We start from the raw sequence: 27,446 nt of genomic DNA, 5'->3' as shown, positions 1-27,446 counted from the left end.
GTGTGATAAAAAGAATAATTTAAATTATACCTTTGTGCTGTCTCTGTTGATACCGCAAGATATTGTGGCACTATGTTCTCAAGCAGGTGTTTACACTTACTGTTGTTTCTCCGCTGATGCTTTAAAGATCAAAGCTGAGGCTGTTAGGAGGGCGTTTCCGATGAGGGGGAAACGAAAGGACACCGCTTCCCGCCACCTCGCCTCAGAGTTCTGCGGAGGGCGGGTGGCGGGAGCAGCCGCCCGCTTCTGCGCAGGCGCGGCAACGGCCCGGGGCATGGGGGAGGTGCGCGGTGGCAACGGCCAATGGGGCGGGCGGGTGCGGCCGGCGGTGAGCGCGCTCAGCGGGAAGGCGCCAGAGGTTTGAAAGCGGCGGCGGGTGTAGCGCAGCGTAATGGCTGGGTCCCACCTCGCGTCCTCCCCGTCGCGGCGGCCTGGCATGGCAGAGGACTTGGTGAGAGGGCGCGGGAGGCGGCCGTGGTGGGGGGCGGCGGCCGTTCTCTTCCGAAACAGCCGCGGCGCGGCCCACTCCTTGCCGCGCTCCTGAAGGCCGGGCGGGCGGGCCTGTGGGGCTGCCGTGCTGCCCCTGGTGGCGCGGTGAAGCGGCGCTGGGGGCCTGCCAGTCCTTCCTGAGTCAAGCGAGGCCGATGTTGGTGCTCTGTCCTCCCTCTCGGCCCAGACGCTGGCACAAACGCTTGTGGCGTGAGCCCGCAGGGCTGCCGCTCCTCTCCGAAGAGCTTCCTCTCACGGGGCAGGTTGTGTGAAGAGCCAGGGCTGCTGTCTAGATGTGCTAGAGACGGACTCGCCTTTTCTCATTGGGTCAGAGCTCTGTCAGAGCTACGCAGGGAACTCGAGTTTTTAAAAGCTGTTTATATGTAGCAAGGTATTAACATAGCAATAAATAAAGACTCTTTTAGATCAGTTACAGGAATTCTTCCATCAATTATATGAAAGGTAGCTTGCTAGTCAATTATTCTGCACCCCGTTGCAAGGGGAAGAGATTTAAGCATGAGAGATCTGGCGTGGACTATGGCTCTGCATTGGTGGTGAAGTCAGTCGCTTTGGTCAGTTGTTTGCCTTAAGCGTTTCTTCTTGCTATTTTGAACTAATGTTGAAAATTTGCAATGGAGTAAATGCTTATGTGGTTTTGCTTATTTAATCAACAGAAATAATAGCAAAAGATGTGCAAAGTAATGCCAGTATGTCAAACCTAGCAAAAACCTGCTTTATTTGTATTTGGGCCACATACTGTCCACACTGCGTGTACTCTTTGTTCCATTTTGTACAGACGATGAAACAGTTGTTTTTCAGCTACACATTGAGAGACTTTTGAGACATTTTCTTGTCATATTGGTGAAAAACTGCATTCTGCTTAGGTTTTTAATTTTTCTTGACCTGCCTTTCTTTCCTGTTTTTATCGTCTGCAGTTTTTACTCGCTCCTGGATCAGTAGACTTTTATTTCATTTTTTGTTAAACAAAAAATATACTGTCATTTGAATTATTACTACCCTAGTTTTGGTAATAGATGATTGAAGTCATGTCTGCTATTCAAATGACTTTGATTATACTCGGGTCAGGGTTTAAATATGAGGAAATGCTGGGAGTTAATTGAGACTTAAGTTTTTCTATGGAACAGCTGGTGTGCTCTTACTGCCTGTCCACATGGGCTTGCCTGTAGTAAACACAGGATCAGAATCTCCACGTGAGCAGTTTTCAGAGCAGCAGATGTGTCCTACCTTGCTTTGTGATAGTTCATTCCTTTTCCTTACTTAAGAGTTTATTTCTGTACTTGTCACAAATGTCAACCAAATCCTTGCATCCTCTGTGATTTCTGTCATGTAAGTCTCTCATGTAAGTCTCTGATTTTAAATGCAACAAGATGCTTGATGGTTCTTGAGGAAGACTGAGTGTCTGACAAGTGTTACAGTGATTGTAGCCACTGCAGCATTCTACAGAGCTGCAGTAACTCCAGTCAGTTTCAGATGGATTGAGAATCCTTGAGACTTACAGGAGAAACAGGAGGTTGACTGCTTATTTGTGTTTTTGTAGAATGTCACCATACTTAATAATAGTTGGTTCTTATTTCTTAACAGAATAATTTTAAAAATGACTACAGAGCAAGATTCTGCCTTGGAGGACGGTAATTTCCACTTACGTTTCTTAGATACAGTTATTTGGAAAACTTGTTTAGATTTTTGTTCAAGAGCTTAATGTCAAAACTGTGATGTATCTTAAACTGATCATAGGATCAGTTTCCCAAACTGCTTCTATTTCTTGGTGATGGGAGGAACAAATTGTGCTGGGGGAGAAACACCAAGGATTCCTCTGCCAAGGCAGCAGACTGTGGAGTAGCTATACTTAAGCTACCTCTAACTAGGCTGCCTGAGCAGGAAAGCGGTTATTCTGTGAAAACATTTTGCCTTTCAAGAGGCAGAGAAATGAAGCTGATGCAGAATTTTAGCCCCCTTGGCCTTTGCTGGTAAGTGTTAGAAATGTGTTTGAGTATTTAGTGATGCAACTTGTTTTCTAAGTGTGCCAGAAATCTGTAAACTTTTTGGAACTGGAATCCACTTTCAGACGAACATTTCATTGGCTTACCAAATTATCTGTTTTTAAAAGCATATAATAATCATTATGGGATAAATACTGCATGGCTTTTCTCTTATAGTTTCGGTTTTGCTCAACACGATCTGGCTTGTGGGTCTCTTCTGCCATTTTAATTTGTACCAGGGTGATTTGAAATAGTAATCTGAGCAGCTGAGCTGTTTGCTTGCTTACAGCCAATTCTTCCCGCTGAAGCTTTTGTAGGAGTGCAGAGTAAGTGGATAAGTGGTAGAAAGAAAAGCAGAGTTCGACTCCTTGTGTGAAGGGATAGACTCGCAGCCTATGTGTTTCAATTCTGGGTCTGCTGAGACTGGGTCACTGTGCAGGCAACATCTCTTGAGGACTGATTTTTAAGAAAACTATTTATTTCAAGCAAAAATCCCTGTTCATCCCAAAGCTCTTTTACGTGAGGGCTATTGCAGTAGTTGTGTGTTTTCTCTTATCTAGAGATTTCTTGGTTCTCATCATATTCCGTGACACTGGGACTTTTTCTCCTGGAATCCTTATTTAGAAATTTATTTGCAGATATGTGTGCATGGAAATGGTAGGTAAAATATGTTAAAGTTGGGTATAGTAGAAATAATAATGTAAAATATTAAGTAGTAAGAACTACCTTTATATTGCTGGGGTAGGAACATTTAGTATTTTTGACTGAAACTATTTTTTTTTTCCTATCTTCTTTCTAGAAAGAAACTCGATGTACAGCCAGGTCAGAACATACTGAAACTCATACAAGATTGCTACAAAAGTAAGCTTTTTCTTGATACTTTAATTTGCTAGTTAAAGAAAAAAATAATTTCTCCCATGTATTCCATTTAGTGGTAAATAAGTAGAAGTGAAAAACAGACTTTATTTTTATCCATTTTTATCTCCTTCTTTTGTATCTTTAAGAGCACTCTCTTCCTGGACACTTAAACTTTGTTTTAGCTTTCTTGTAAATGGTGATCTCTTTCCTCAGTAGCTAGTGTTTTTTTTTTGATTTATATGACCTGAGCAAGCAACTTCATAAAATAAGTTAAACCTGGACAATCTGAAGAATCCTTTATCTGTAGCTTTTTCTTTGTAGCTTTGGGCAGTGATCTCGCAGAAGACTCTCCAAGTCCAACCCATTGCTCAACTCCTATTGACAGAAACAAGAAGACTTCAGTACAGAGACAAAGGGTAAGTTAGTTGTGGCAGTGTCACAATGTTGTTTTGAGCACAGATTCACTTGGGTGCACATTTAGTTCTGTTTAAGTATTGATTGCGTAAGCTCAATAAGTTAGGACTACCTGGGAAACTACAGGCCAGTCATCCCTGGAAAGGTGATGGAACAGCTCATCCTGAATGTCATCACTAAACATATGAAGGAAAAGATGGTTATCGGGGGAGTAAACATGGCTTCACCAAGGGGAAATCCTGTCTGACAATAGCCCTCTGCAAGAGCATGATTGTCTGGCTAGATGAGGGGGAGAGCAGTGGATGTCATCTACCTTGACTTCAGCAAGGCTTTTGACACTGTCTCCCATAACATCCTCATCAGAAAGCTCAGGCAGTGTGGCTTGGAGGAGTGAATGGTGAGGTAGATCGAGAGCTGGCTGGATGCCAGAGCCCAGATGGTGGTGATCCGTGGAACAGAATCGAGTTGGAATGGCCAGTGGAGTTCCACAGGGATCGGTTCTGGGGCCAGACTTGTTCAACATCTTCATCAAGGACTTGGATGAGGGGACAGAGTATACCCTCAGAAAGCTGGCTGCTGATGCTGAACTGGGAGGACTGGCTGATTCCCCAGAAGGCTGTGCTGCCATTCAACGGGATCTCGACTGGCTTGAGAGTTGGGCAGAGAGGAACCTCATGAAGTTCAACAAGCTTAAGGCTCATAAGTCAGTGGGCCCTTACGGGGATGCATCCCAGAGTGCTGAGGGACCTGGCTGATGTCATTGCTAAGCCTCTCTCCGTCATTTTTGAACAATCATGGAGGACAGGCGAGGTGCCTGAGGACTGGAGAAAGGCCAATGTCACCTCAGTCTTCAAAAAAGGGCAGGAAGGTTGACCCAGGAACCGACAGGAAGGCCAGCCTGGTATATAGCAACAGGACAAGGGGTAATGGGATGAAGCTGGAACACAAAAGTTCCTCTTAAACCTCAGAAAAGAACCTATTTCACTGTGAGGGTGAGGGAGCAGTGGAACATGCTGCTGTTGTGGAGGGGTTGTGGAGTCTCCTTCCTTGGAGATCTTCAACACCCGCCTGGTCATGTTCTTACGTGACCTGATCTAGGTGGACTTGCTTGATCAGGGGTGTTGGACTAGATGATCTCTATAGGTCCCTTCCAACCCCTACCATTCTGTGATTCTATGAAGTTATTTGCGTAGTCTATAAGCTATAATTTAACCTTCTGTAACAGTTCTTAGTAATGTTTTTTCTTAATTTATTGTGCTCTGATAGTAAATATTATAGAACTGGATTTATTTAATAACTTATTTTCTTGGATTTTTGCTGATGAAAGCCTTTCTACCTTTTTGTTTAGGATAGTTAAATTTCTCATAGTCTCAGGTTGCAGCATGCAACTTATATAGCGAGTGGTGGGTATAGCTGTCTTAGACTCTGTTGAGGTTGGTTTCAGTCACTTTTCCAGATACATGAATGTAATTTGCAATGAATTGGAAAATTGAAAGATGATTCTTGGGTCAAAGCAGCTTGTCAACTGATAAAGTTGTTTGTACAATAACTTCGTATTAGCTGTAACTTTATTAAAGAGTGGAAACATATTAAAAGACTTGTTAATGTGCTGAGAGAATGATACCAGTAATCTAGTTTGTATATATTTAGTTTTAATATTTTTCTTCCATGTGGCTTTTTTTATTTTTTTGTAAAAAGAGGATATTCTGTTAATGGCAATGTTTATAACAGGCATCCTTTTATAATAGTGTTTGCTTTAGTCTAATGGCAGAATACCATACAATCTCAAAAGTAATTACTGCAAAACCTCAGCCTGGCTTAATAAAGGTGAATTAAATTAATTCGTTCTAACAAAAAGAGGAAATAAGTTGCCTGGGTCTATGAGGATGTGTGGTTGAAGATGCAAACTGAATTTTGCTGTACACACAGTTTTACTTGATATTTTAAATTTACATCTGGTTTCAGAAAGTTTTATATGATAAAAATTAAAGTGTTTAGTTAAAGTAGAATTGGCCTTCAGATGAGTAAAGATTAAGGAGATTATATCATGTTCTGTACAAGTGTATATTTCTGTCAAAATACTGTTACTTTATCAAATATTTTACTTTGTCTCATTATTTGTTATTGACTATCACAGCCAAAGGCAGGGGTTATTAATTCTCTGAAAACAGCCTGTGATCTTCCATCACCACTGGAAGCAAGAAACAGCAATGAAGGTTAGTAGTGCTGTTACTGAATTAAGCTTTTTTGGGTAATTCTTGAGCAGAAGAATTAAACCTATTCTGTATGTTAACAGAAGAGTCACATAAGACGCCCCTGCAGCCTGCAATATGTGATAGCATAGCTGTTTCTGAAAAACCTAAGTCTCCTGTGTTTGAAAGAGAAACAAATATATTAGAAGACGTTGAAGCACTAAGCAAAAGTCCTGATGTGTCTTTGGATCCTGAGGGTAATTGGGGGCCTTTTGGATCACCTCGGCTTGTGGACCAACAGATGTAAGTAGAGCTGAACATGGGGTGGTATTGTGTCATTGTGTTGATCTCCTCTTAGGGTAAATGAGCAGGGTGGTTTCAGTCATTTAAGAGCTTGACTTGGGTACTTCCAAAAATAAATTCCAAGATTTTTGGAAAAATCCAATATCTGGGTTTAGAAAGGTCAGAATTGTTATTTGTTAAATTTTCTGGTAATGGTGGTTAATTCTCAAAAGTGGAGTACTCAAGTGTGGGAAGCCTGTTGGAATAGATTTTAACTTATTTTTTGCAGGAAAGTGCCTCAAATTAACAACTTCTTAGTCTAGACATTTTCAATGCATCCTATTGACAGTGTTAACCTTAAGTCAACAAAACATTTGTTAAAGCACAGATGGACAGTCACTGTTTCTCTCTCTGAATATACAGATGTGTTATACAAAGCAGAAGCACTTCAATTGTAATTGTCATCTCTACTTTGGAAAATTTGAGGGCAACTGCAATCGTGGCCAGTGGTCCCAGCCACAGTCCTGCTTTTCCTAGGGGACTGACTCTGTGGAATGAGTGGATCCTAGAGAGGGACTGATACTGATCCCACTGATGGGGTGAGATGGGAAAGAGAGTGTGCTTAGGATCTAGGAAACTTGACAATTTCCAAAGCACTTTTTCCTAAAATTAGGAATTTGTCTTGCTGAGCAGTCCTACTTTGATCAAGAAATACAAACTGACCCCATGTTGCCTCATTGGTTTGGACACTTGCTCCTGTCCTTGGAGATGATGCTGCTAATTAGTGTTGAAGCAAATCACCAAAGGGCAGCTCATTCATAAGAAGTGAGGCACTGTCAGCAGGAGGAAATGGGAGCATCTGTCCATCTACACCATACCTTAATGTGCACTTGGGAGTTGTTACACTGTATTTAAATGCTGTTTCTCACACATAGATTACATTTTGATGAACAAAATACTGCTGCTGCGATGAAGAGCCATGTGGAAACTGAAAGTTTGAAAGGACCTCAGACTGGGAGAGGCAAGCAGGTTGTTCTCGTGCATGGAACAGAACATATTTCTACACTTGTACAGAAAGAGAAGTCTTTCTCTTCGGTGGTCTTAGCAGCTGTAGCATCAGGAACTCATGGAAAAAGGTTGGTTTTGAGGGTTAATATGGAATGTAATTTACTAGTAAAAGAACCCAGTCCCGAGTACTGGAGTATTATCTGTAAACATAAAAGGTCTCAGAGAATGTTTTGGGATAATGCAACATTACTGAAAAATGCCACTTGAGAAAGAATAGGAATAGCTGTTTCAAAGTTTTGTGCTGTTAGGATTTAACAGTGCTGTTGCTTTTTTGTCTGCCAGTAAAATAGTATGTAGCTATTGAATAAGTGTTTCAGATTACACCTGATATGTTTTGGTAGCTAGGTTGGAGGATTTGGGAAAACCTCAGAAGATTTTGAAGACAGCAGTGATAAGCAGTCTTTCAGAGCTAATGTGGTTCTCTGACTGGTTTGATAGGAAGTTGGCTAGCCGGTGCCTGAGAAATAGGCAGGTGTGAGTATGAGGCCAAAGCAAGGATAAACAGGCTTTGTGTGGTATAAATGAGGAATTTTATAATAATTCTTCTGAGGACTGTAATATCCTGTACTGTGTTTAGGTGTTCTAGAGTTACCTGTAGATTTGCAGGATTGAAAGTCCGTTTTTTTCCCTCCTAAATAATGTGAATACTTTGTCCTTCCTTTCTTTAGGTATTCAGCCTCAATATCGCCGCCATCACCACCTCCTGTGAAAGATCAAGATCCAGAAGTACAAAATGAATGTGAATTTTTAATTGAGGACTCAGAAGATGCATCTTTTAAGTCTTGGTTTTCAGTACCCTGTAAGAACAAAAAGTCAAAAAAAGATAACTCTGCACCTCCTGTTTCCAAATCTCGGCCCTATGAAAAGGAGAAGACAGACAGCAAGAAATGCAAGAACAGAACAGTACAGGTTGAAACATGTACTGAACAGAAAATGAATGATTTGAATGTCAGAGTACCTGGCTTCAAAGGAACACCAGAACGAGATCCAGTCTCTAACAGTGAAGAAGTCCTTAAGTCTCAAGGGAAAGAGAGTGCTTCTAAGGGTAAGTTTTTTAACAGCTCTTTGGACTTCTCCTTCCACCTCATATTACTGTGGTGGTGGGGTTTTTTTGTTTTTTTTTTTTTGTGGTGGTTTACTGGGAAATAAGGATAAGAGACATTCATGGATTACTAATTTGATGTTCAGTTTTCAGTTAGGTTTGGGTGTATATAACGGAGTGAGACAGAGTGTCTCTTTTTTCCCCCTAGCCTTTCCTGCTGGTACGTTAAAAAATTAAGTTAGCAGTGCTGATTTTTCTTAGCAGAAAACGAATCTAGCTGCCCACAAGCTTTTGCTCCTCTCTCCATAGAAAGAAGATTAAGATATGTACATTAAACTGGAGAGGATGAGTTTTTAGGAATTATTTGAGAAGGATTTTGTAGCAGAAAGCACTGAAAATTGGAAAGCAGATTGCATGTAACTCGTCTACTTTGTTTTTTTGTGCTAGGAATTACTGGAATTCACCAAAAATTCAATTTTCTTTTTTTATGCACTGTAGTTCAGAGAAAGCCATCTTGAAACCATCAGGGAAAAATCTGATTTTGTGAGGAGTTTTTTTTAATTATTTGGTTTATTTTTATCTGTTTAGGTGTTAATATATGTATCCTAACTTAACGGGAAAAGATATTAATGTCCAGATGTTTTGTGTATTGATAGGAAAGACTAAAAGGAAAGCATGTAGGCAAGGCTCTCCAAACCAGAAACAGGACATGTCCTGGAAACCAGAAGAGAAACCAGAACAGATGTTGTCAGAGTCTGGATTGAAAACAAAAGCATCTGATGCAAAACAATGTGAAACAAAGGTGATGTCAAGGGAGGATTTGCTTGTGCCTTCAGCTGGGCATCAGCAAGAGCAGACTGTGTTTCTAAAAAGGAATCTCATCTCTTCCAAGCATTCTCAGTTGGCTTCAAAAGCTTCTCAGCAGGTAGTTGACAAGGTACAAGCTGCAAAGCAGAAACTTCCAAAAGATTCGATACCTAAGAGACAGGTGGAAAGTCCAAGAAAGAAGCTTAAAAAATCTGGCAAGAAAAGTAGTAATACAAAGCCTCATTTTCAAAGAAAGAAGGGTTCTGACAGTGAACTTGGTGAAGAAGAGCTTGAAAGAGAGCCTGTAAAATTGAATGAAGTGCTCACTTCACCCCCACATCAGGAATTACAGAATTCTGTGATTGAGAAGTTGGATAAGTCTGAAAGGCCTGAAAATATATTGCATGCCTTGAAGTCACTTGATGGTACAAGCAACAAAAGTCTTGTAAAAGCACTGCAATATCTCATAGACAGTGTGAGGAAGTCTGAAAAGAAACAATTGTCAACTGAGTCTGTGGGAAAGAGACACAAAAAGATTCATTGCAGAACCAGTGAAGGTGTTTGCTCAAACCCTGAAGATGCCAAGTCTCAAATGGATTCTGACAGCTCTTTTATACAGGATGTGGCAAAGAAAAAACAGAAGAAATCAGATGTAAAAATTAAAAGTAACAAAAGGAAACATAACACACAACATGGACTACAGTAAGTATTTTGTATAATTCCTTAAGAGCATGGTTTAACTTGGTAGATAACGAAACACATCTTGTCAACTTTTAATCAGTAATGACCCAATTGAATGATGTGACAGTTTCCGAGTGGTTGAATAGAGAAAGAGAAATCTAGAATACAAAATATATAATCTAGTCAACATCCTGTTCTCAGAGGTAGGTGCCAAATCTTGTGTCTACTTTTACAGAAGCACACTTGCACTGAAATTTTTTTGAGACTTAAGTAGCTGATACAGTTTAAAACCAAACAAAACAGAAAAAGACACACAACCCCACCACCTGTAGAATAACTTTGCTGTCAGTTTTGGGCTCCTCGATTCAAGAAGGACAGGGAGCTGCTGGAGAGAGTTCAGTGGAGGACGACAAAGATGATGGAGTGGAGCATCTCCCTTATGATAAAAGACTTAGGGAGCTGGGGCTCTTTAGCATGGGGGAGACTAAGGGGTGATATGTAAAGGGCAAGTGTCAGGAGGATGGAGCCAAATGTCCAGTGATAGGACAAGGGGCGACAGGTACAAGCTGGAACGTAAGAGATTCCAAAGAAATACAAGTGAAGAATTTCTTCACTGTGAGAGTGACAGAGTGCTGGAACAGGCTGCCCAGATGGGTTGTGGAGTCTCCTTCTCTGGAGACATTCAAAACCTGCCTAGATAAGTTCTCTAGGTGTTCTTGCTCTGGCAGGAGGGTTGGACTAGATGATCTTTCGAGGACCTGTCCAACCCTTAAGATTCTGCAATTTGTCACTTTGTTTATAAATTGAGAAAATACAGTGTTTAATTTTTCAGCTATATTTATTTTTGTGGAAGTAACTTTGATAGTAGTTGGTAATTAAAAGAAGTTTAAAACAGTAATCACATTTTTAATCACTGTTTATTGCATTACTTTAACAAATATTTTTTAAAATGTCTTTTTTCATGATTCCCTTCAATACATAAAATTAATGACCTATGTGTTCCTTTCAGGAAATAAAATTGACTTAACAGTAAAGGTAATATTTTTTTTCTCTTCTAGTGATTCCCTTACAGATGAGGAGCCTATGAGTTGTGAAAGGTAATTTCATGAGTTGTGTGTTACTTGCATTTAATCCCACTTCCGCCCACTGAGGCACAACATCTGTTTGGTACTAATACTGTGTTTTGAGTCCTACTAGTGTAAAACCTAGTAAAGGCACTGTGACTTGTGCCTGAAGTGTTTAAATACTGTGTGAATACAGTTAATAACCATAGAAAGTTTTTGTCGTGATTAAGGAGTCACAGTAAGTTTCTTGCCTTTGGGGACCTTTTTCTTCCTTTGAGGTTTGCTTCCACATCAGTGTGTGATTTTTTTTTTTTTTTTTATTTTTTTTTCTTTGAATAGAAGTGTCAGTGTTCCTAGAACTAATAACAACTGTACTAATAAAGTTGCTGTTAAGTAGGACGTGAAATTATATCTAAAATCGAAACTCTTGTGCACATAAATATGCAAGTATCTTCTCCTTCATGGGATGGAAACTTAAAAAAGCAAACAGAAGTGGAAGTCTGTGAAGTGATTAGATTTCTATGTGTTAATTCTACTGAAAATTTTATATTTTATTAGAAGTGAGCCTACTGCTGCAGACTGAAGTGGACAAATGTCTAGTGTAGATTTGCTCATCTACTGTGTAGGTAGATCATTTAGGTGAATCACAGCTGAACATTGTTGGCATGGTAAATGCAGTGAAGCAGTCACAGATAAGGGAAAGGGGAAAGGTTAATGCTGTAAGATAATGCTGTTAGGAGTGATTTGATTGCTGGAGAATCTCTGGTGGAGTTACATACATGTTATTCTCATTTTCTTGGGGAAGATTTCATGACACAACACATACAACAATCACAAACTGGTTTACTGTCTTTAAAGTGTACAAAACAGCTCTTTAAAGCACTTCTAGAATCATTGTCTATGGAAAATTGTTTGAAAGGTAATGCTGCGGAGAGGAGGTGGTCTGTTTCTTCTGGAGGGGAGGAAGAAGAAAAAAAAAAGTTTAAGAAGCCTGTAGAGAGAGAAGATGCAAATGCCAGTTTGTCTGACTGATAACCTAGTAGAGGAGTAATTGTAGAATTTCAGACCTGTGATTGCTAAGTAGCAGTGTCCAGTTGGTACAGATAAATGTTTAGAAGGGAAAAAAAAAACCACTCAACATGATCTGAAAAAACCCTTAAATTTTATATTTTGGATAGTGCTGTAGTGTTTTTAGACATTTAACTTACTCAAGCAGGTGTGTGGGTTTTTTTTTTTTTTTTTCTCCTCCTCCCTTGAAGTGGACCTGTTCTAGAACATTGTCGTGAACTTTCTTCTGGAAGTGAGTCTCGTGAACAGGATGATACATTTTCAGGTAATGTTTAAAATCGATATTTTCTTGCATTCTACCTCTAAGCATCTTATAAGCTGTAATTAATGGTACAGTAATTTCTGTTACATTTTCCTTGTCCAGAATAAGTCATGTAGATCGTATTGACTGATCACATTTCTGCCCGAGCACATGATGATGCAGTCTGCCAGCTTTACCTTGTGTTAGCTTTGGTAGGACAAGCACTGCGTGGTTTGGTATAAAGCCTACGCCAGGATACCATGATAATACTTTGATACCAGGATACCAAAATACTTTGTACAGGTTTTTTTTGGCTTGGTTTGTATCAATTTGGTGTGTTGCCTTGTTCACCTAAAAACATTTTGTTGTTCTTTTAAGCTTCCCTGCACAGGTTTCACATATTTGTCATGATGAATATGAGCCCTGGAGATGGAAATGCTTCATTAGTGCTTTAGAGACAATTGTGTGTGTTATTAGTTCATGCAGTGCTTTCTTCAGAGACCAGGTTTTATGTGTGTTCTGCTAAGAAGTTTGTTTTGAAGTTAAGCTTGAGTACTATAAAACTGAATGACCTGGCACTTTGATCAATAAAATCATATGTGTAGTTATAATTTGCCAATGTTAGTTTTATCAGAGGGATAAATCTGAGCAATATTTACTTGTTTGTATAGTTTTCATGTAATTTTCAAGCTTACACTTTAAAAACATATTACATATACTGCTTATCTATGGTTATATATGTTTAAAGAAAAATTAGTGGGAACACTAAAATTGGGACTGTATCTTGTATTACCTTTGGTTGCTTCTAGTGGGTACTCAGAATAAGTGAGGAACAGGAGCTACTGATAGTAGTGGATTTTTTAATGTATTTTCAGATAGTTCTGAAGATCAAGTAAGGCATCTGTTGGCAGACAACAATGCAAGGCATAAGATAGGTAAGATTATTTTAAAATATGTGAGTGTATAAATACAAATACATTTGCATCTTGGTGGAAGCTTTGCTGAAGGAGACACAGGAAAACACTCAAATATTGATTCATGTATTAATAAGAGTTTACAGATAAGGCTTGTTATATAAGTGGTACAACCCTGCTCTAATTTTTAAGATACTTTTAAAAACTTCTGGTGTTTCTTATTACTATATTCAACAGTTAAAATAAACTCACATTTTCATTTTTTCACTTACTGTTGAGTCAAGACAATGCTTACAGTTCAGTAAGAGCACAAATTAGTTTTACACAGTGTAACTGGAGTGCAAATAGACTGCCTTCTGTGATGATCTGAGTGCAGATAGCATAGAACAACGGGCATGCAGTTGATTGTAATCCCATACTACTCTGTTTTTATTGTTTTCTATTCCCTTTATTATTATTTTATGCACAACACTGTAGTTGTCTACCTTCGAAAACTTTCAGCCTTTTTATTTTAATCTTTATCATTTAAATATTTTTAACTAATTTGCTCTGAACTCTTAAGGGACTTTGATTCTTTCTTACAGACACTAAAATACTGAATTTTACTGTATACATGTATGAGATCTTAGAAAAATTGAAAGTTGAGACTATATAATAAATAGATCTGAAGGTAAAAAAATCTGAGAAGTTTTGGAAATGCATGGGGTTTCTGTTGTCCAAAGTGCTGCTCTTCTGGACCTCGGAGATGGAAGAGGAGGGGCTGCTTATGCAGGCTCTGTTCTGGTCCTCTTGCTATAGCCAAGGCAGTGCCTTCGCACTGGGGGTAATGAAATCCTGTAGATTTAGGCAAGGTTCTTAGACTTTGCTCAGAGCAAGCCTATCTCCACAGTTGTAGCATATTTGCTGCTTCTTGTGCTTGAGCCCTTAACAGCGTGTCTCAGTGATTCACTAAGATGCATAGATGAAGTCCAGTGTTAGGTAAGCTTGGTGGCTGTTTAAGAAAAAGGAGAGGGGATTAGTGACATATGCAAAAGAAGAATTTGGCAATACTTGATTCACTTTTCCTGCCATGATAGCAGTGTCATACAAATATAATTTGGGAAGTTGCAGACCGCCTGGTATGGAACAGCAGGAAAGGATATTTAATGTTTTCCACTTCTGAATTTTCCCTTCATACTTAATGAGAATGATTTCATCTCTTAAACTAGTAATGCCTACCCACACACCAAATGTTCGTCGGACTAAAAGGATACGAGTAAGACCTCTGGATTATTGGCGAGGCGAGCGCGTGAACTACAAGATGAGGCCTTCAGGTATTAGTTTTAAAATACCTATTTGCTTTCTCCTGATTGGACAATAAAGAGAAGTCTCTGGGTTTATCTTGTGCCATGAAAACTTTGAAGCATTTGCTATTTGATAATTTTTTTATAAATCATCAATTATTTATGGTCTCTGGACATTTAGTCACCTTTCTGTGTAGTCTTTTTTTCTTTCCTGATACTCCTGTGTCAGCCAGAAATGGTATCAACAGAACATATTAAGTAGCTTTGCTGTAACCGTTTAGGGAAGGAAAAAAACATATCTGTCTACTAGCTTTATTACATTAAAAATTCGGTATGATACAGGAAAAAGTGACTGTCTACTAGATCATTCATTGGAGCATTTCTTTCTATGTGGAGGTTGTTGTCCAGGGCAGATACTGTAGTATTGAATCCATTGCTAAAATTCACCAAGTAATGGAATTATGTCTTGTTCTCATGGATTTTTCCTGACAATTCAACGTAATTTGGTCTTTTTCTAACAAATTAGTCTGCTTGAAACAAAGTATTTCTTTATGTCTCTAAAATTTATGCTTTTGTCCTAAAAAATCTTTCGTGTCCTGGCTTTCTGAATTGTTCTTTTCCTGAACTATGATCAAGTTATTTTCAAAAAAATCTCAGTTGCATTGCACTTCAAAATACTTGCTACTGAGAAGCTTTTGGTTAGCTCTGGAAAACCAGAACAATCTGAAATGTTTGATGTTAAGGAAATACATTCTCAACTGAAATGCTTTGTGGTTGTGCAAACCTGCATTCTTATAGACTTATTATGAGTTAGTGAACTTTGTTTAACTTTCTTCCATTTCAGGAAATCTCGTGGTTAGTGGAATAGTGTGTCCAGAATCAGAACCTCCCAGGGAGAAAAAACCAAGAAAGGGTTATCACAAACAGAAAACAGATGAAGCAAGTATGAACACAGACCTTTTTCTATTTTGATACTTAAAAAATCTGTAATAAAATACTCTATTGCTGTAAGATTTTTCTCTTGTAAAAACACAATATTCTCTCTAGTGGAAAATAGTTTAATAATGAAACGTGTTAAAATGTGATCTGATGTGGAAAACCCTGTTCTTATTTCCTCTGTAGCAATGCCGAAGAGTCTTGTGGTAAAAACTTCTTAAGTTCTCGGCATTAGAAAGGAAGAGATATGGGAAATGTCTAAAGTTGTTGTGGTGCATTTAAAGTAGGGGTTGGAGAAAAATAAGCTGGACTTCTGGCTCAGTGGTTAGCGATGCTAATGGGTCTAGTTTCATAATGCACAGTTAAGGTATAGAAACTTCTGGTCATTTCGCTGATGCCTGTGACATCACTTCTGAAAAGGCAGCACGTGGTGTCAATAGAGTTTTAAGCTGTCTTAGGTCAAATACAAAAACATAACAAGGTAGGTGGAGAGAAAGCTTTAAGAACAGTGCATAAAATGGTTAAAAGTGGGCAATAAATCTGTTTAAACAAACAGGATTAGGAAGTTTTGCCAGAGCCATTGTGACCAGTAGATAATAAATATGTAGGTAGTGCTCAGAAAAGGGACACAAAGTCTGAAGCCCAAATTATTTTTGCTGTACTCTCTCTGGAAGATATTTTGCTGCTGAAGAACTCTTCTTTATGGGGACTGACTAGCACTTTGGTTTGAAATGGAAACGTTTCTATGTGAAGTTACAGAAGAAATACTAACAAAAATGGAAAATGCTGTGTGGTCCTGACACAGCCTAAAACAAATCGGGGCTGAAATAATTGTTAGAGAAATAACGACGAAAACAGTATTGATACAAATTTCTGTTTTTCTAGAGCATTGCTTTTACTTAAAAAAAGTAGTAGGACTAGGGGGGTTCGACTAGATGATCTCTAAAGGTCACTTCCAACCCCTACCATTCTATGATTCTATGACTAGCGAAGGTTCAGAGAAAGCTTGTAGAAAACGTGAAGGGCTTCTGTTACAAGATGCAACTACGTGGTGAAGGCACCTCAGCCCAAAAAAGAATACTGTGGAAGTGTGAGAGACAAAATCATGAGTGGCACGGAGAAGTGGAATAGAAATAAATTGTGATTTGTTTTGTTTGCGTGTTTGTTGGGGTTTTGTGATTGTTTTTAAACAGAAGAACTTGAAGGAGTGGAAGGAAGATAATGAGAGCTGGGTTTTTCAAAGAAAATAAGATGGCTCTTCTTACTGTGCTCCTTGTCTCAGAATACTGTGGATAAAAATCCTTATTTAGATTCAAGACGAAAACTAGATAAATTCATAAAAGATGTAACAGTTAATAGCTCTAAATAAAGTGTGTGAGCTCCATGTTAGAAGTGGAAAGTATTCCATGGAGGTGCCATTCATCTCTTAACAGTTTTGGGGGTAGAATGGGACGTATTTGCTTTTGGCCACTGATGGGAGACAGGATCCTGGTTTAGATTGAGCTTTCATCTAAGTACAGTTTGTTTTAATAGAAATAATTTGCAGTCATGTAAACCTGAGCTGGGTAATGACTATTCATTCTGTGTCTAGGAAAATGGTTGGTTGCTTTAGGTGCATTTGAACTGTCTTCCATAAGTGATGAATTTCCTCTTTAACTCACATTTATCCTGAGAGATAATCTTTCGGTAGCATCCTGGAATTTTAAGTGATGTGTGAAAAGACCATCAGCTGAGTAGAATTTGCAGTAGAATTTCCTAAATTTTATTGTTATTATGATAAATCTATGATTATAGCTATAGAGTTGCATCTGTTGCTGCTTCTTTTTATAGGAAAATGGTTATGTTGGAACAAAGCTATTTCAAACACAGCAGCTTGCTTTCTACCCCTGACTGTCTTGGTATAAGAGTATTTAAGCAGCCATGAGTGCCTGTAAAGTGCTATATCTTGCCTTAACATCTTTGTTCAGACTGCAGTTAAAGACATTTCCTGTGCACTGGGGAGCTAAAATTGTCTGCTTAAGGGAGTTCTGCAAGAGACCTTAGGGATGTTTATTCTATCGTGAGCATTCTCCAGCATCTCTTTTCTATTTGAAAAGTGCAAGATTGTCATCAGTTCTTAGGCTGTTTCCTTCTCTGGAAAAATCCTGTTTATTATAGAAATAGTTTTCTGATTTACAACTTAGAGTGAGAGCCCTGTAGTGGTATTTCTTGGGTAAAGGAAAATTGAACACACATGCTTGTTCTTTTGAATGCTTTATCTCTTCATTTCCCTGATGACCAGTAGCAGTAGGTAAAAAGAAAAAACTTGTTCTTTATACCTTGTCATGTATTTTTATATCCTCTCAGCATCTGTTGCTAGCAAAGCACTTCTCTGAAAACACATTTTCTTTTGAGTAAATACTGTTGTTAACAGTGCAGGATAAATAGTTGGCATTCCTGTGGAAAATTCTTTAGGATTTAGAGATCGTTTATCTATTATACACAGAAATAATTCCAATGACAATTACATTTTCAAAGAATTGTTGTGGATGGCTTCCTTTTATTTGAAGAACATATGTTCAGTCTTTTTTGACATTTAATGAAACAAATATAAGTACTTGTGTATGAAATCTAAAAGTGTGGAAAAGCTGTAACCAAATTATTAAAAGTAGAGTGATTATTTATCTGATTTTTATTTTGTTCTTTTTGTCTCCTAAGGAAGAGAGATACCTGCAAATTTGAATTGCACCCTAGCTGATACTTCTAAGCCAACCGTTGTAGTGGACCCAGTAACAAACAAGGAAGTACTTCTAAGTGAGTTGAGGGGATGTAACAAAGGGCTTTTGTGATCGGTGTATTAAGTGATTAGACTGGTAAGAAAAAAAATGGGTTCATGCTGCATTGGGCATAAAAAGGTGAGCTGCTGAAATACTCATTGCTCTTCTGGAGAAAATTGTGACGGAGAGACTAAAACATGTCCTGATTTTTCAGGTAAGTACTGGATATAGCTCTCGGAGGTATTGCCATGAAACGTAATGTGTATGATTTGATAAGTAGTTATTGAGCAAGTAAAAAGGCTACTTTTCTGTGAGCATTAATGTTAATCTGGACTTTTTTGTAGCTTGTGTTAACACTGATGACAGTAAGGCATACTTCTTCAAAGATGAATCAGTGGAAATATATAAAAATTTGAATACATCTACTTTTGCCATTGGGAAATTGATTTTGAAGCCACTTAAGGAAAAAGGACAACAGTGTGTCTACATGGATACAATAGTAAGTATGATTTTTTTTTTTCAGATTTGTGTAAAGTGGGCTATGTAAACAAAATCTTAAAATGGTTTAGAAGTAGCACAGAAGATCAACAGGTTTTTCAGGTTTGGGTTTTTTTCCCCCTATAGTGCAAACAGATAAAATGAAAATTAGTGAACCATTTCAGTTATTAAATCTGTTATTAACTAAAGAAACTTGCTGGAGGTACTTTGCATGCACATTGACCTGCTTTGCTTCACATTAGATCTGCATGTTTGTGTATGCTTACTGTCTGGATCTTGTAGGCAAGATGGATGTATCAAACAAATAAATTTGACCCCCACCTCACTTGCAAGTTATGCATTATACTTTTCAGCAGGGTAGGAAAAACAGGCTCTGCCAACTTATTTGGGTTTGATCTTTCTTATGAAATGTATGCAAAACAAAGATAATATTTCAGAAAGTGTTTGCAAAGGAAACATCGCTAATCTCTGAACTGTTTGGCTTTCATTAAGGTTTTCCACGTTATCTGGGGCAAAGTTATTTTTACCTTACATAAGACATCATATTACCTGACTACGGGAGACTTCTTCTGTGTTCCAGAAGGTGAGCATGTGTGTTTAAAACGTATTTGTTGGAGAGGGATGAGACTGCTAGGAAGCAAAACTGAGCTGAGTGATGGGGAGAGAGAAGTTTCAGTAGAGACTGGGAAAGATCGGGATTATGAGGAATGGGACCCAGGACTGGTCATGGGTTGATGACCTAACCTTTTAAATGCAATGATACAAACACTGTTTGTTATGTGAGGTGCCATCAAAGCTTCATGATGCTACCAAGTTCTAAGAGTGAATTTCTCTTGGTATTCTAGTTGTGTCTTTAGTGTGAAGTTGGGGAAACTTCACAGACAGCTTAATACAGTGGTAGTTAATATAATTGTTTTTGCTGCCATCTGTTTGCTGGAGTTTCTTCATAAAATTATGAAAATCCATTTGGATCCATTTATCATATGACGCTTTGTGCTTGATATATATAAAGTGCAGAATGTTTTGTTGAATGGGTTGTAAATTCCTGTGGCTTGTTGAGAATTTAGACACCTCTGCTTTTGTCCTTCTGAGATAAAAGTGGAATGAGTTCCATATGGAAAGCTGCCCTTCAATGGGTAAGAGACACTAGTCAGGAGAGTTTAGTAGTTGTAAAGCAGGATATTCTTGGAGCTGTAGAGAGTTTTTATTAGAAGAGGTTATGTTAGAAAATTACAAGCTACCACTTGTTTTTCCATTAGATTTTCACTGTGATGTCCTGATTGAATAATCTTTATTCAGTTAATGCTTGAGCTTTGAAGCCTTTTTTGCTGTTTGTTTTAATCTTAAAAATTTAGAGATCTACAGAGACAATTTTGTAGCTTACTTTTTGGGAAAGCAGGTTATATAGATGGCTGAAAGTTCCGTATGGCCATAAGGATCTTAACTTCATTGTATTCTTCCCTGCTTCATGATGGCCTGTCTGAGCATGCCTGGATGGGCAATGCAATGGTTTTGGCATTTGACCTCACTGTAATTCACTGAGTGTGGCTGTATATGGATGGTAGGATGTTGCTTATTCCCAGCATTCAATGCCTTTTAGAGATTTCTATATTGGGTGATCATGTTATATAAATCCCAAGTGGAGATCTGCAGGTAAGTTTTCATGTGCAGTTTTTAATTGAGATTTCCTGCCGGAGTAAAAGAAATTCAGTCACCATAAAGTTTTGCAGGTTTTGAGAGCTCAAGTCTGCTACATTCTTTTCAGTAAAAATCTTGTTGGCAAAGTTGCACTTAATTATTTTAGACTGTGCTAAGAATAGACATTAGCTGTGTTTCTTGTTATCTCTTTGAAGTTGAGTGATATGCCTGTAAGCGTGGCATCCTATGGACTGGGGCTAACACTCCTTCTGTTAACGTACATGAAATGAAAATACGCTTGTCTGAAGACAGGACAGGACTTAAAATTACTAGTGGCTTCTAAACACACTTTTTCACTGTTTTTATTTGTAGGAAATATGTATAACATACGTAACCTTCTGAATCAAGACAGTATTCTTGTCTTCACGCAACTCAAAAAAATCGATTGAAGAGCTTCCTGTGGAGAAGTTGGCTGAAACGTGTTTTGAGCTTTCGTATGTTCTAAAGTTCTTTTTATGCACAAAAAGTGCTTGAGTGTGCCCAGCTTCACATTACAAATTAATATAGAGGAGCTGAAATCAACGTAAGAAGAGCTGAGAACAAAACCAAAAGAACTTCAGTAGCTGTCTGTCAAACTGAAATGACATACTGAAGGGTTTCACTCTGTGTCCGCTCTTGTTCTTGTGTCATCCAAAGACAGAAAGATATATGTATGCAATTTGTGGGTAAAGCCCATCATTGTTCCAAATTGTATTCATATGCTCTATCTCTGAAAGGATGTTTAGCACTTGAAAAAATGTTGGCATCTTCAGCCAGCATCTGATAGTCTTAACATCTGCCTGGTACAGGCTGCTTAAAATAGTCTCTAGTCAAATGTGGGACCTTACAGTTCACATTTCAGTAACTTGTCTGTGAGATGAGTTGCCGAGATGCATGTGTGCTGGGTTCCAGCCTTCTAAGTTGTTAATGCCAGATGGTTCTTTGGCTAGCAGATACCTGATTAGTGCCTCAAATCCAAGTTGTATAAACGGGAGCTCTTAAGTGGGAGGTTATCTGTTCCATCTTTGGTATGGAAGCAATGGCTCTGCATACTGTGGATAGCTTTGTTTTGTATCACAGTCATAAGTCATTGCCAAATGTATCACTTCAATATTTCCTCCTGTTTGCCTTGCTGTATTCCTGGATAATAATGAGAACCTTTTGGGAAAACTCTTAATGATCCTATATATCGAGAAGTGAAGTCTAGACAGCAGATGGTATACATAGCACTTGTCTCCAAAGCCCTTCACAGTTCCTTCTGGCTGAAGATAAGGTAAACTACAACTATTCTGGTAAAGTGCTTTCTCTCTGTGATCACTGGTGTTCTAGAAGAGAAGGAGATAAAGAAAATTGAATTGGAATTGTAAACGTTAAGGACTTGAGGACTGAGGATTGACCTTATATCAAGTTTGTTCGTGATCATTAAGGCTAGATCTTACATTCATGTCTAGGTGGTGCATAAATCTGAGAAGATGTAACAGGGGAGTAGGCCTATTGCCATATAGCGCTTTCTCTGTCCTGGTACAAACTATTTGCTGTCAAAGTTCAGACTGCAGAGAAAGACCTTTATTTTTTTCCTGTTCTTTCCTAGTTTCCACTTTTGTAAGCAGCTTGAGTTTAAAAAAAAAACTCAAAACAACCAACCAAAAAGTCACTTAGGTACAGCTGTTAATAGGTTAATGTTGACAGCTTTTCCAAATTTGGGGCTTGGATTGGTCTCTTCAAAGTCAGGAAGATTAAAATATTGTCTCTTCTGTGTTGGAACCATACCAGCAACCAGATGGGCACACATGCTGTCTCCACTGCTTGAGAGGATCCCACCCACTAAAACATTTAAGTGTGTTTCCACTCCTCAGGCCTGCAGAGGTCTGGAAATTTCCCATTTGGAAAACAGCACAGGGCTAGCATTAGAGCAAAGATCCTCTGTTCCTTGCCCAAGCATGGCTCCCAGGGGTCAGGGCATGGATGTGGTGCTCTCTGAGACCAACAGCTCAGTGGTTTCATTGAAAGTCAGAACAAGGCCACTTTTCAATTGTATTGAAGGCCAGAGAATTCAGAAGGAAAATACCTTGCAAACTTTATTCTGCATTACCTGTCTGTGGGTTGGGTTGCAGAAGGATACTTTATTAAGGGCTTAGTGAACGTGTATAGACTCTGGAGCTCATGACCCTAAAGGAAAGTGTGAGGAAGCTCAAGGCAGCCTGCTGCTTTCCAGCAAGGTATTCTAGTTTGGGAAGTGGCAGTGCCCTTGTTGCATCAGATTCCAATGTGTCTTGGCAGCAAGGTTTCGAGTGGGTTTTCTTTTGTATCATGAGTAAATGATGAGAAATGTGTCCTTCAGGGTATCTTTTTCAGCAGAAGAAACATGTACAGACCTTTTCCTGACACATGCTGGAAAGTGTCATATGTTTGAGTGCAGGTTCAAGGTCAGCACGCCATGAATGCCTGTTTGTGTTTTCCTGGGAGTGTCAACAGAATAGGGTAGATTTGGTAAAATACATAACTTTTTAGGCTAAGATGATTTTGTTGGTTCCTGGCTAGTTGGTTTCTTGGGAGGAATGTTAGTTGGACTATATCTCAAAATGTTTGGGTTTCTTGTTTTTCAAAGTAGCAAAATCAGTTGTGCCAAGCATCTAGGATGCAGCAACAGTTCCACTGTTTCTCACTAGATGGTGCTGCAAGCGCAGCTGTCTGCTCTTGGCAGACATCTACATTGGTATATGGCTCCCTGGATTTGGTTTTTGAAAGGAAGTAACGTAAGTATATTACAAATTCAGTTCTCTTCTGTTGCAAGGAAATGTAAAAGAGTTTCCATTAACATTTTGACTTGACACTGAACCTTGCTGAGTTCCTTCTGGCAGTGTGTGTGTTATGCTAGTTGCAGCCACTTGCTCAGAGTTGTATTTTGAAGTATTAGAGCAGGGGTTGAGTTGATCTAGGTTGTTCACATGGATTTGTCTGGATTGCATTTTAAACATTTTTCTTCAGTGTCACACAAAAATTTTCTTCCCTGTCATTAGTGTGAAGGGGAATAGGAGAACGGTCTCCTGTGGGTGCTGAGCTGTGCAGTGTGGCAAACGGGAACTGGAGGTTAGAAGAAGCATCTGATGTTTCATTTCTGCCTGGTCTTGGTTTGACTCCTGCTTCCTATGGTTTTGTGCACATTGGGCTACTAGTAGTCATCAGTTACCTTTGGTGGCCTAATTTTTTCCTCATGGGATATAAATAAAGAACTCCTTCTCTGAAATGTGATAAGTTAATATTCTTCTCTCAATGTGTGATTCTTTTTATCACTTTATTTTCTGCTCTGTTGAGTGATTCCACCGACTACTGTAATAGTTTCAAACAGATACAGGGAAACATTATTTAGGCTGGTTAAAATGCTAAACTAACAGCTCATACAGAGCATGTTGTACTCTGTATCTTAGATGTACATCTATGTTTCTCTAGTGTTTTTTGTCTATGTTTTAAAACCAGTTTTAAATTATTTCATAGACCTATATATTCAGCTTCAAAGGCACAACTTTTACTTACACTAGATTACAGAACATCACCTCTGATAGAAGAGGTTTGAGACAGGTTTTTGCTAATTGACAGTATCTGACAACAATATGAAATCAGAGTTTTGAAGGCTTTGGCTCCCTTTGAAAAGATTTAACTTACTGGTTAGTAGGTTCTGTTGAAAATACATATTTTTTGTGGTTTCATTTGGTTAGGAAGCTGTTTGTGTTTTACTAAACAACACGTTTTTGCTGCTGAAAGAATTGGTTGCAAAACTGTCAGATATGTGTGCACATTGATATTTGCACAACTTTGTGAACATAAAATAGGAGACTATAAACTGAGTAATTACAGAAAAAGCACCAATAAACTGTTGATGCACATCTATACAGTTTCTTCTGTTTTTCAAGTACACAGCTGAATTGCTTATCTGCAGATGATTTTAAATCAACATTTGGGAAATGTGCCCACTACAAATAAGTATGAGGCACTGGCGACAAGGGACTTCAATGAGCAAGTTCCAAAAGGGGAAAACCCATCAAACAACCCATCGTTTGCTCCACCTGCAATAGATAATGGACACTGTAGGAAGAGGTGATGGGTGCTTGTTGTGGGTGACTCGCTGCAAAGGGGCACTGAGAGACCCATCTGTGGAGCAGACAGGGAGTCAAGAGAGGTGTGCTGCCTGCCTGGGGCCAAGATCGGGAATCTGGCCGAGAGAGTGCCATGGCTCGTCAGGGATGCTGGCTACTACCACTTACTTGTGTTCCATATAGGTATGAATGATGTAATGAAGCATGACATCTCCAGGATCCAGATGGATTTTAAAACCTTGGGGGAGCAGGTAAAAGGTAGAGGGGCTCAGGTTATTTTCTTCTCTATCCTGTTCACTAGAGATAAAGGAGGAGTTTGTAATGGAAAAATCAGCCAAGTGAACTCCTGGCTGAGAGGCTGGTGCCGATGGGAAGGCTTTGGGTACTTTGACAATGGATCCTTCCTTGGACACTACTGCTTGATAGGATGGAATGGGATTCATCTCTCCCATAAGGGCACTGGAATATTTGGGAGTAGACTAGCAAACTTAATAAAGAGGTCTTTAAACTTGAGGGACTTGGGGCGTGGGGGGAGAAGCAAAATAGAACAAGCTGTCTCCTCTAGCTGGGAGACAGGGAATGCAATTGATAAGTGCCCTTCATCTGCACACTGGGCTGAGATACAGAAGGCTGACCACTCTGAGAAAGAGCCAAACTGGGGAGGAACCTCCTGCACCTGCCCAGGGAAACGTGTTTGAGTAAGCCCCAGTGCTGCCTCTACACCAATGCACGCAGACTGGGGAATAAGCAGGAGGAACTGGAGATGTGGGTGTGGATGTGGGGCTATGACCTCATTGCAGTCACAGAGACGTGGTGGGACAGCTGCCATGACTAGAGCACAGCCATGGAGGGTTATGTATTGTTCAGGAAAGACAGACTGACAAGGTGTGGAGGTGGAGTTGCTCTCTATGTGAGGGAGCAATTAATGTGTACTGAACTGTGCCTGGGTGGGGATGAGGAGAGAGTAGAGTGCTTATGGGTAAAAATTAATGGCCAGGGCAAGGCAGGTGATATTGTTGTAGGAATTTGCTGCAGGCCACCTGATCAGGAGGAGGATGTGGATGAGGCCTTCTACAAACAGCTGAGAGCTGCCTCACAATCACAGTCCCTGGTCCTCATGGGGGACTTCAACCACCCTGATTATTTGCAGGGATAGCCACACAGCCAAGCACACGCAGTCCAGGAGGTTCCTACAGATTGTTGACAACAACTTCCTGTCACAGGTGATCGAGGAACCAACAAGGATGAGTGTACTGATGGACCTGGTACCGACGAATAGAGAGGGTCTGGTTGGGGATGTGAAGGTTGGAGGCAACCTCGGCTGCAGTGACCATGAGATGGTAGAGTTCAAGATCCTGTGTGGAAGAGGCAGAACACAAAGCAGGACTGTGACCCTGGATTTCAGGCGAGCCAACTTTGGTGTGTTCAAAGATCTACTCGGACAGATCTCATGGGATATGATTCTAGAAGACAGAAGTGCCCATGAGAGCTGGTCAATCTTCAAGCACCACTTCCTCCAAGCCCAGGATCAGTGTGTCCCAATGCGCAAGAAAGGAGGAAAAGGAGGTAGGAGGCCTCCATGGATGAGCAAGGATCTGTTGGGACAACTCAGGCAGAAAGCAGCCATCTATGAGAGGTGGAAACAGAGGCTGGCTTCTTGGGAAGAGTATAGGAACATTGCCAGGGCATGCAGGGGTGCAACTAGGAAGGCTAGAGCCCTTCTAGAATTAAATTTAGCCAGGGATGTTAAAGACAGTAATAAGGCATTTTTCAAGTACATCAGCAGCAGAAGGAGGGCGAGGGGGAATGTGGGCCCGCTGCTGAACGCTGAGGGTGCCCTGGTGTCTGAGGATTCAGAGAAGGTTGAAGTACTGAATGCCTTGTTTGCTTCAGTCTTTACAGCCAAGGCCAGCCCTTGGGAAGCCCAGTCCAGCAAGGATAACAGGAGGGCCAGGACAGCAGAGGACTTGCCCTGGGTGGAAGAGGAAGAGGTTAAAGACTTGTTGGCCAAGCTTAAGGCTCATAAGTCAATGGGTCCTGATGGGATGCATCCTAGAGTGCTGAGAGAGCTGGCTGATGTGATTGCTAAGCCTCTTCCCATTTTTGAACAATCAAGGAGAACAGGTGAAGTGCCTGAGGACTGGAAAAAGGCCAATGTCACACCAGTCTTCAAAAAGGCCAGAAGGACAACCCAGGAAACTACAGGCTGGTCAGACTCACCTCCATCCCTGGAAAGGTGATGGAACAACTCATCCTGAATGTTGTCACTAAACATATGAGGGAAAAGATGGTTACCAGGGTGTCAATATGGCTTCACCAAGGGGAAATCCTTTTTGACTAACCTGATAGCCTTCTGTGAGTGCATAACCGTCTGGCTAGATGAGGGGAGAGCAGCGGATGTCATCTACCTTGACTTCAGCAAGGCTTTTGACACTGTCTCCCATAACGTCCTCATCAGACAGCTCAAGCAGTGGGGCTTGGATGAGTGGACAGTGAGGTGGATCGAGAGCTGGCTAAATGACAGAGCCCAGAGGGTGGTGATCAATGACACAGAATCAAGTTGAAGGCCTATGGCCAGTGAAGTTCCACAGGGATTGATTCTGGGTCCAGTCTTGTTCAACATCTGTGCTGCCATTCAGCAGGATCTCGACCGGCTTGAGAGTTGGGCAGAGAGGAACCTCATGAGGTTCAACAAGGACAAGTGCAGAGTCTTGCATCTGGGAAGGAACAACCCCCTGCACCAGGACAGGCTGGGGATTGAACTGCTGAAGAGCAGCTCTGCAGAGACAGACCTGGGAGTCCTGATTGATAATAAACTAACCATAAGCTGGCAATGTGCCCTCGTGGCCAAGGCGGCCAATGGCATTCTGGGATGCATCAAGAAAAGTGTGGCCAGCAGGTCAAGGGAGGTTCTTCTTCCCTCTACTCTGCCCTGGTGAGGCCTCATCTGGAGTCCTGTGTCCAGTTCTGGGCTTCTCAGCTCAAGAGGGACAGGGAGATGCTGGATAGACTACAGTGCAGGGCCACCAGGATGATCAAGGGTATAGAACATCTTTCATATGAGGAAAGACTGTGGGAACTG

The 27,446-nt window shown here is 40.1% G+C and overlaps 1 protein-coding gene across 1 annotated transcript; it reads left to right on the top strand.

Annotated features, from left to right (window-relative positions):
• The first annotated feature begins 321 nt into the window (after nt 1-321).
• CENPC (centromere protein C) lies at nt 322-24,130 on the top strand. Its single transcript, XM_061993904.1, has 18 exons — nt 322-451; nt 2,092-2,138; nt 3,289-3,350; nt 3,669-3,763; nt 5,899-5,977; nt 6,058-6,256; nt 7,171-7,371; nt 7,972-8,348; nt 9,002-9,854; nt 10,892-10,930; nt 12,157-12,230; nt 13,082-13,141; nt 14,329-14,433; nt 15,248-15,346; nt 18,037-18,132; nt 18,440-18,594; nt 19,086-19,176; nt 20,604-24,130. Exons 1-18 carry the CDS (start codon nt 392-394, stop codon nt 20,678-20,680), a joined length of 2,769 nt encoding a protein of 922 aa, XP_061849888.1. The 5' UTR covers nt 322-391; the 3' UTR covers nt 20,681-24,130.
• The last annotated feature ends 3,316 nt before the right edge of the window (nt 24,131-27,446 follow it).

This window comes from Colius striatus, chromosome 3 (genome assembly GCF_028858725.1).
Source record: "Colius striatus isolate bColStr4 chromosome 3, bColStr4.1.hap1, whole genome shotgun sequence".
In the NCBI taxonomy this organism is placed as follows: Eukaryota; Metazoa; Chordata; class Aves; order Coliiformes; family Coliidae; genus Colius; species Colius striatus.
Note: the sequence above shows the minus strand (reverse complement) of the source record. Positions and strands in the feature narration are given on the sequence as shown.

What these genes read in the sequence shown, in the direction of transcription:
- CENPC (XM_061993904.1), top strand. Translation starts at nt 392, where the DNA reads ATGGCTGGGTCCCACCTCGCGTCCTCCCCGTCGCGGCGGCCTGGCATG. An exon ending in CTTCAGTACAGAGACAAAGG is followed by an intron (nt 3,764 to 5,898) that starts GTAAGTTAGTTG and finishes TGACTATCACAG; the next exon opens with CCAAAGGCAGGGGTTATTAA. An exon ending in CTACAAGATGAGGCCTTCAG is followed by an intron (nt 14,434 to 15,247) that starts GTATTAGTTTTA and finishes CTTCCATTTCAG; the next exon opens with GAAATCTCGTGGTTAGTGGA.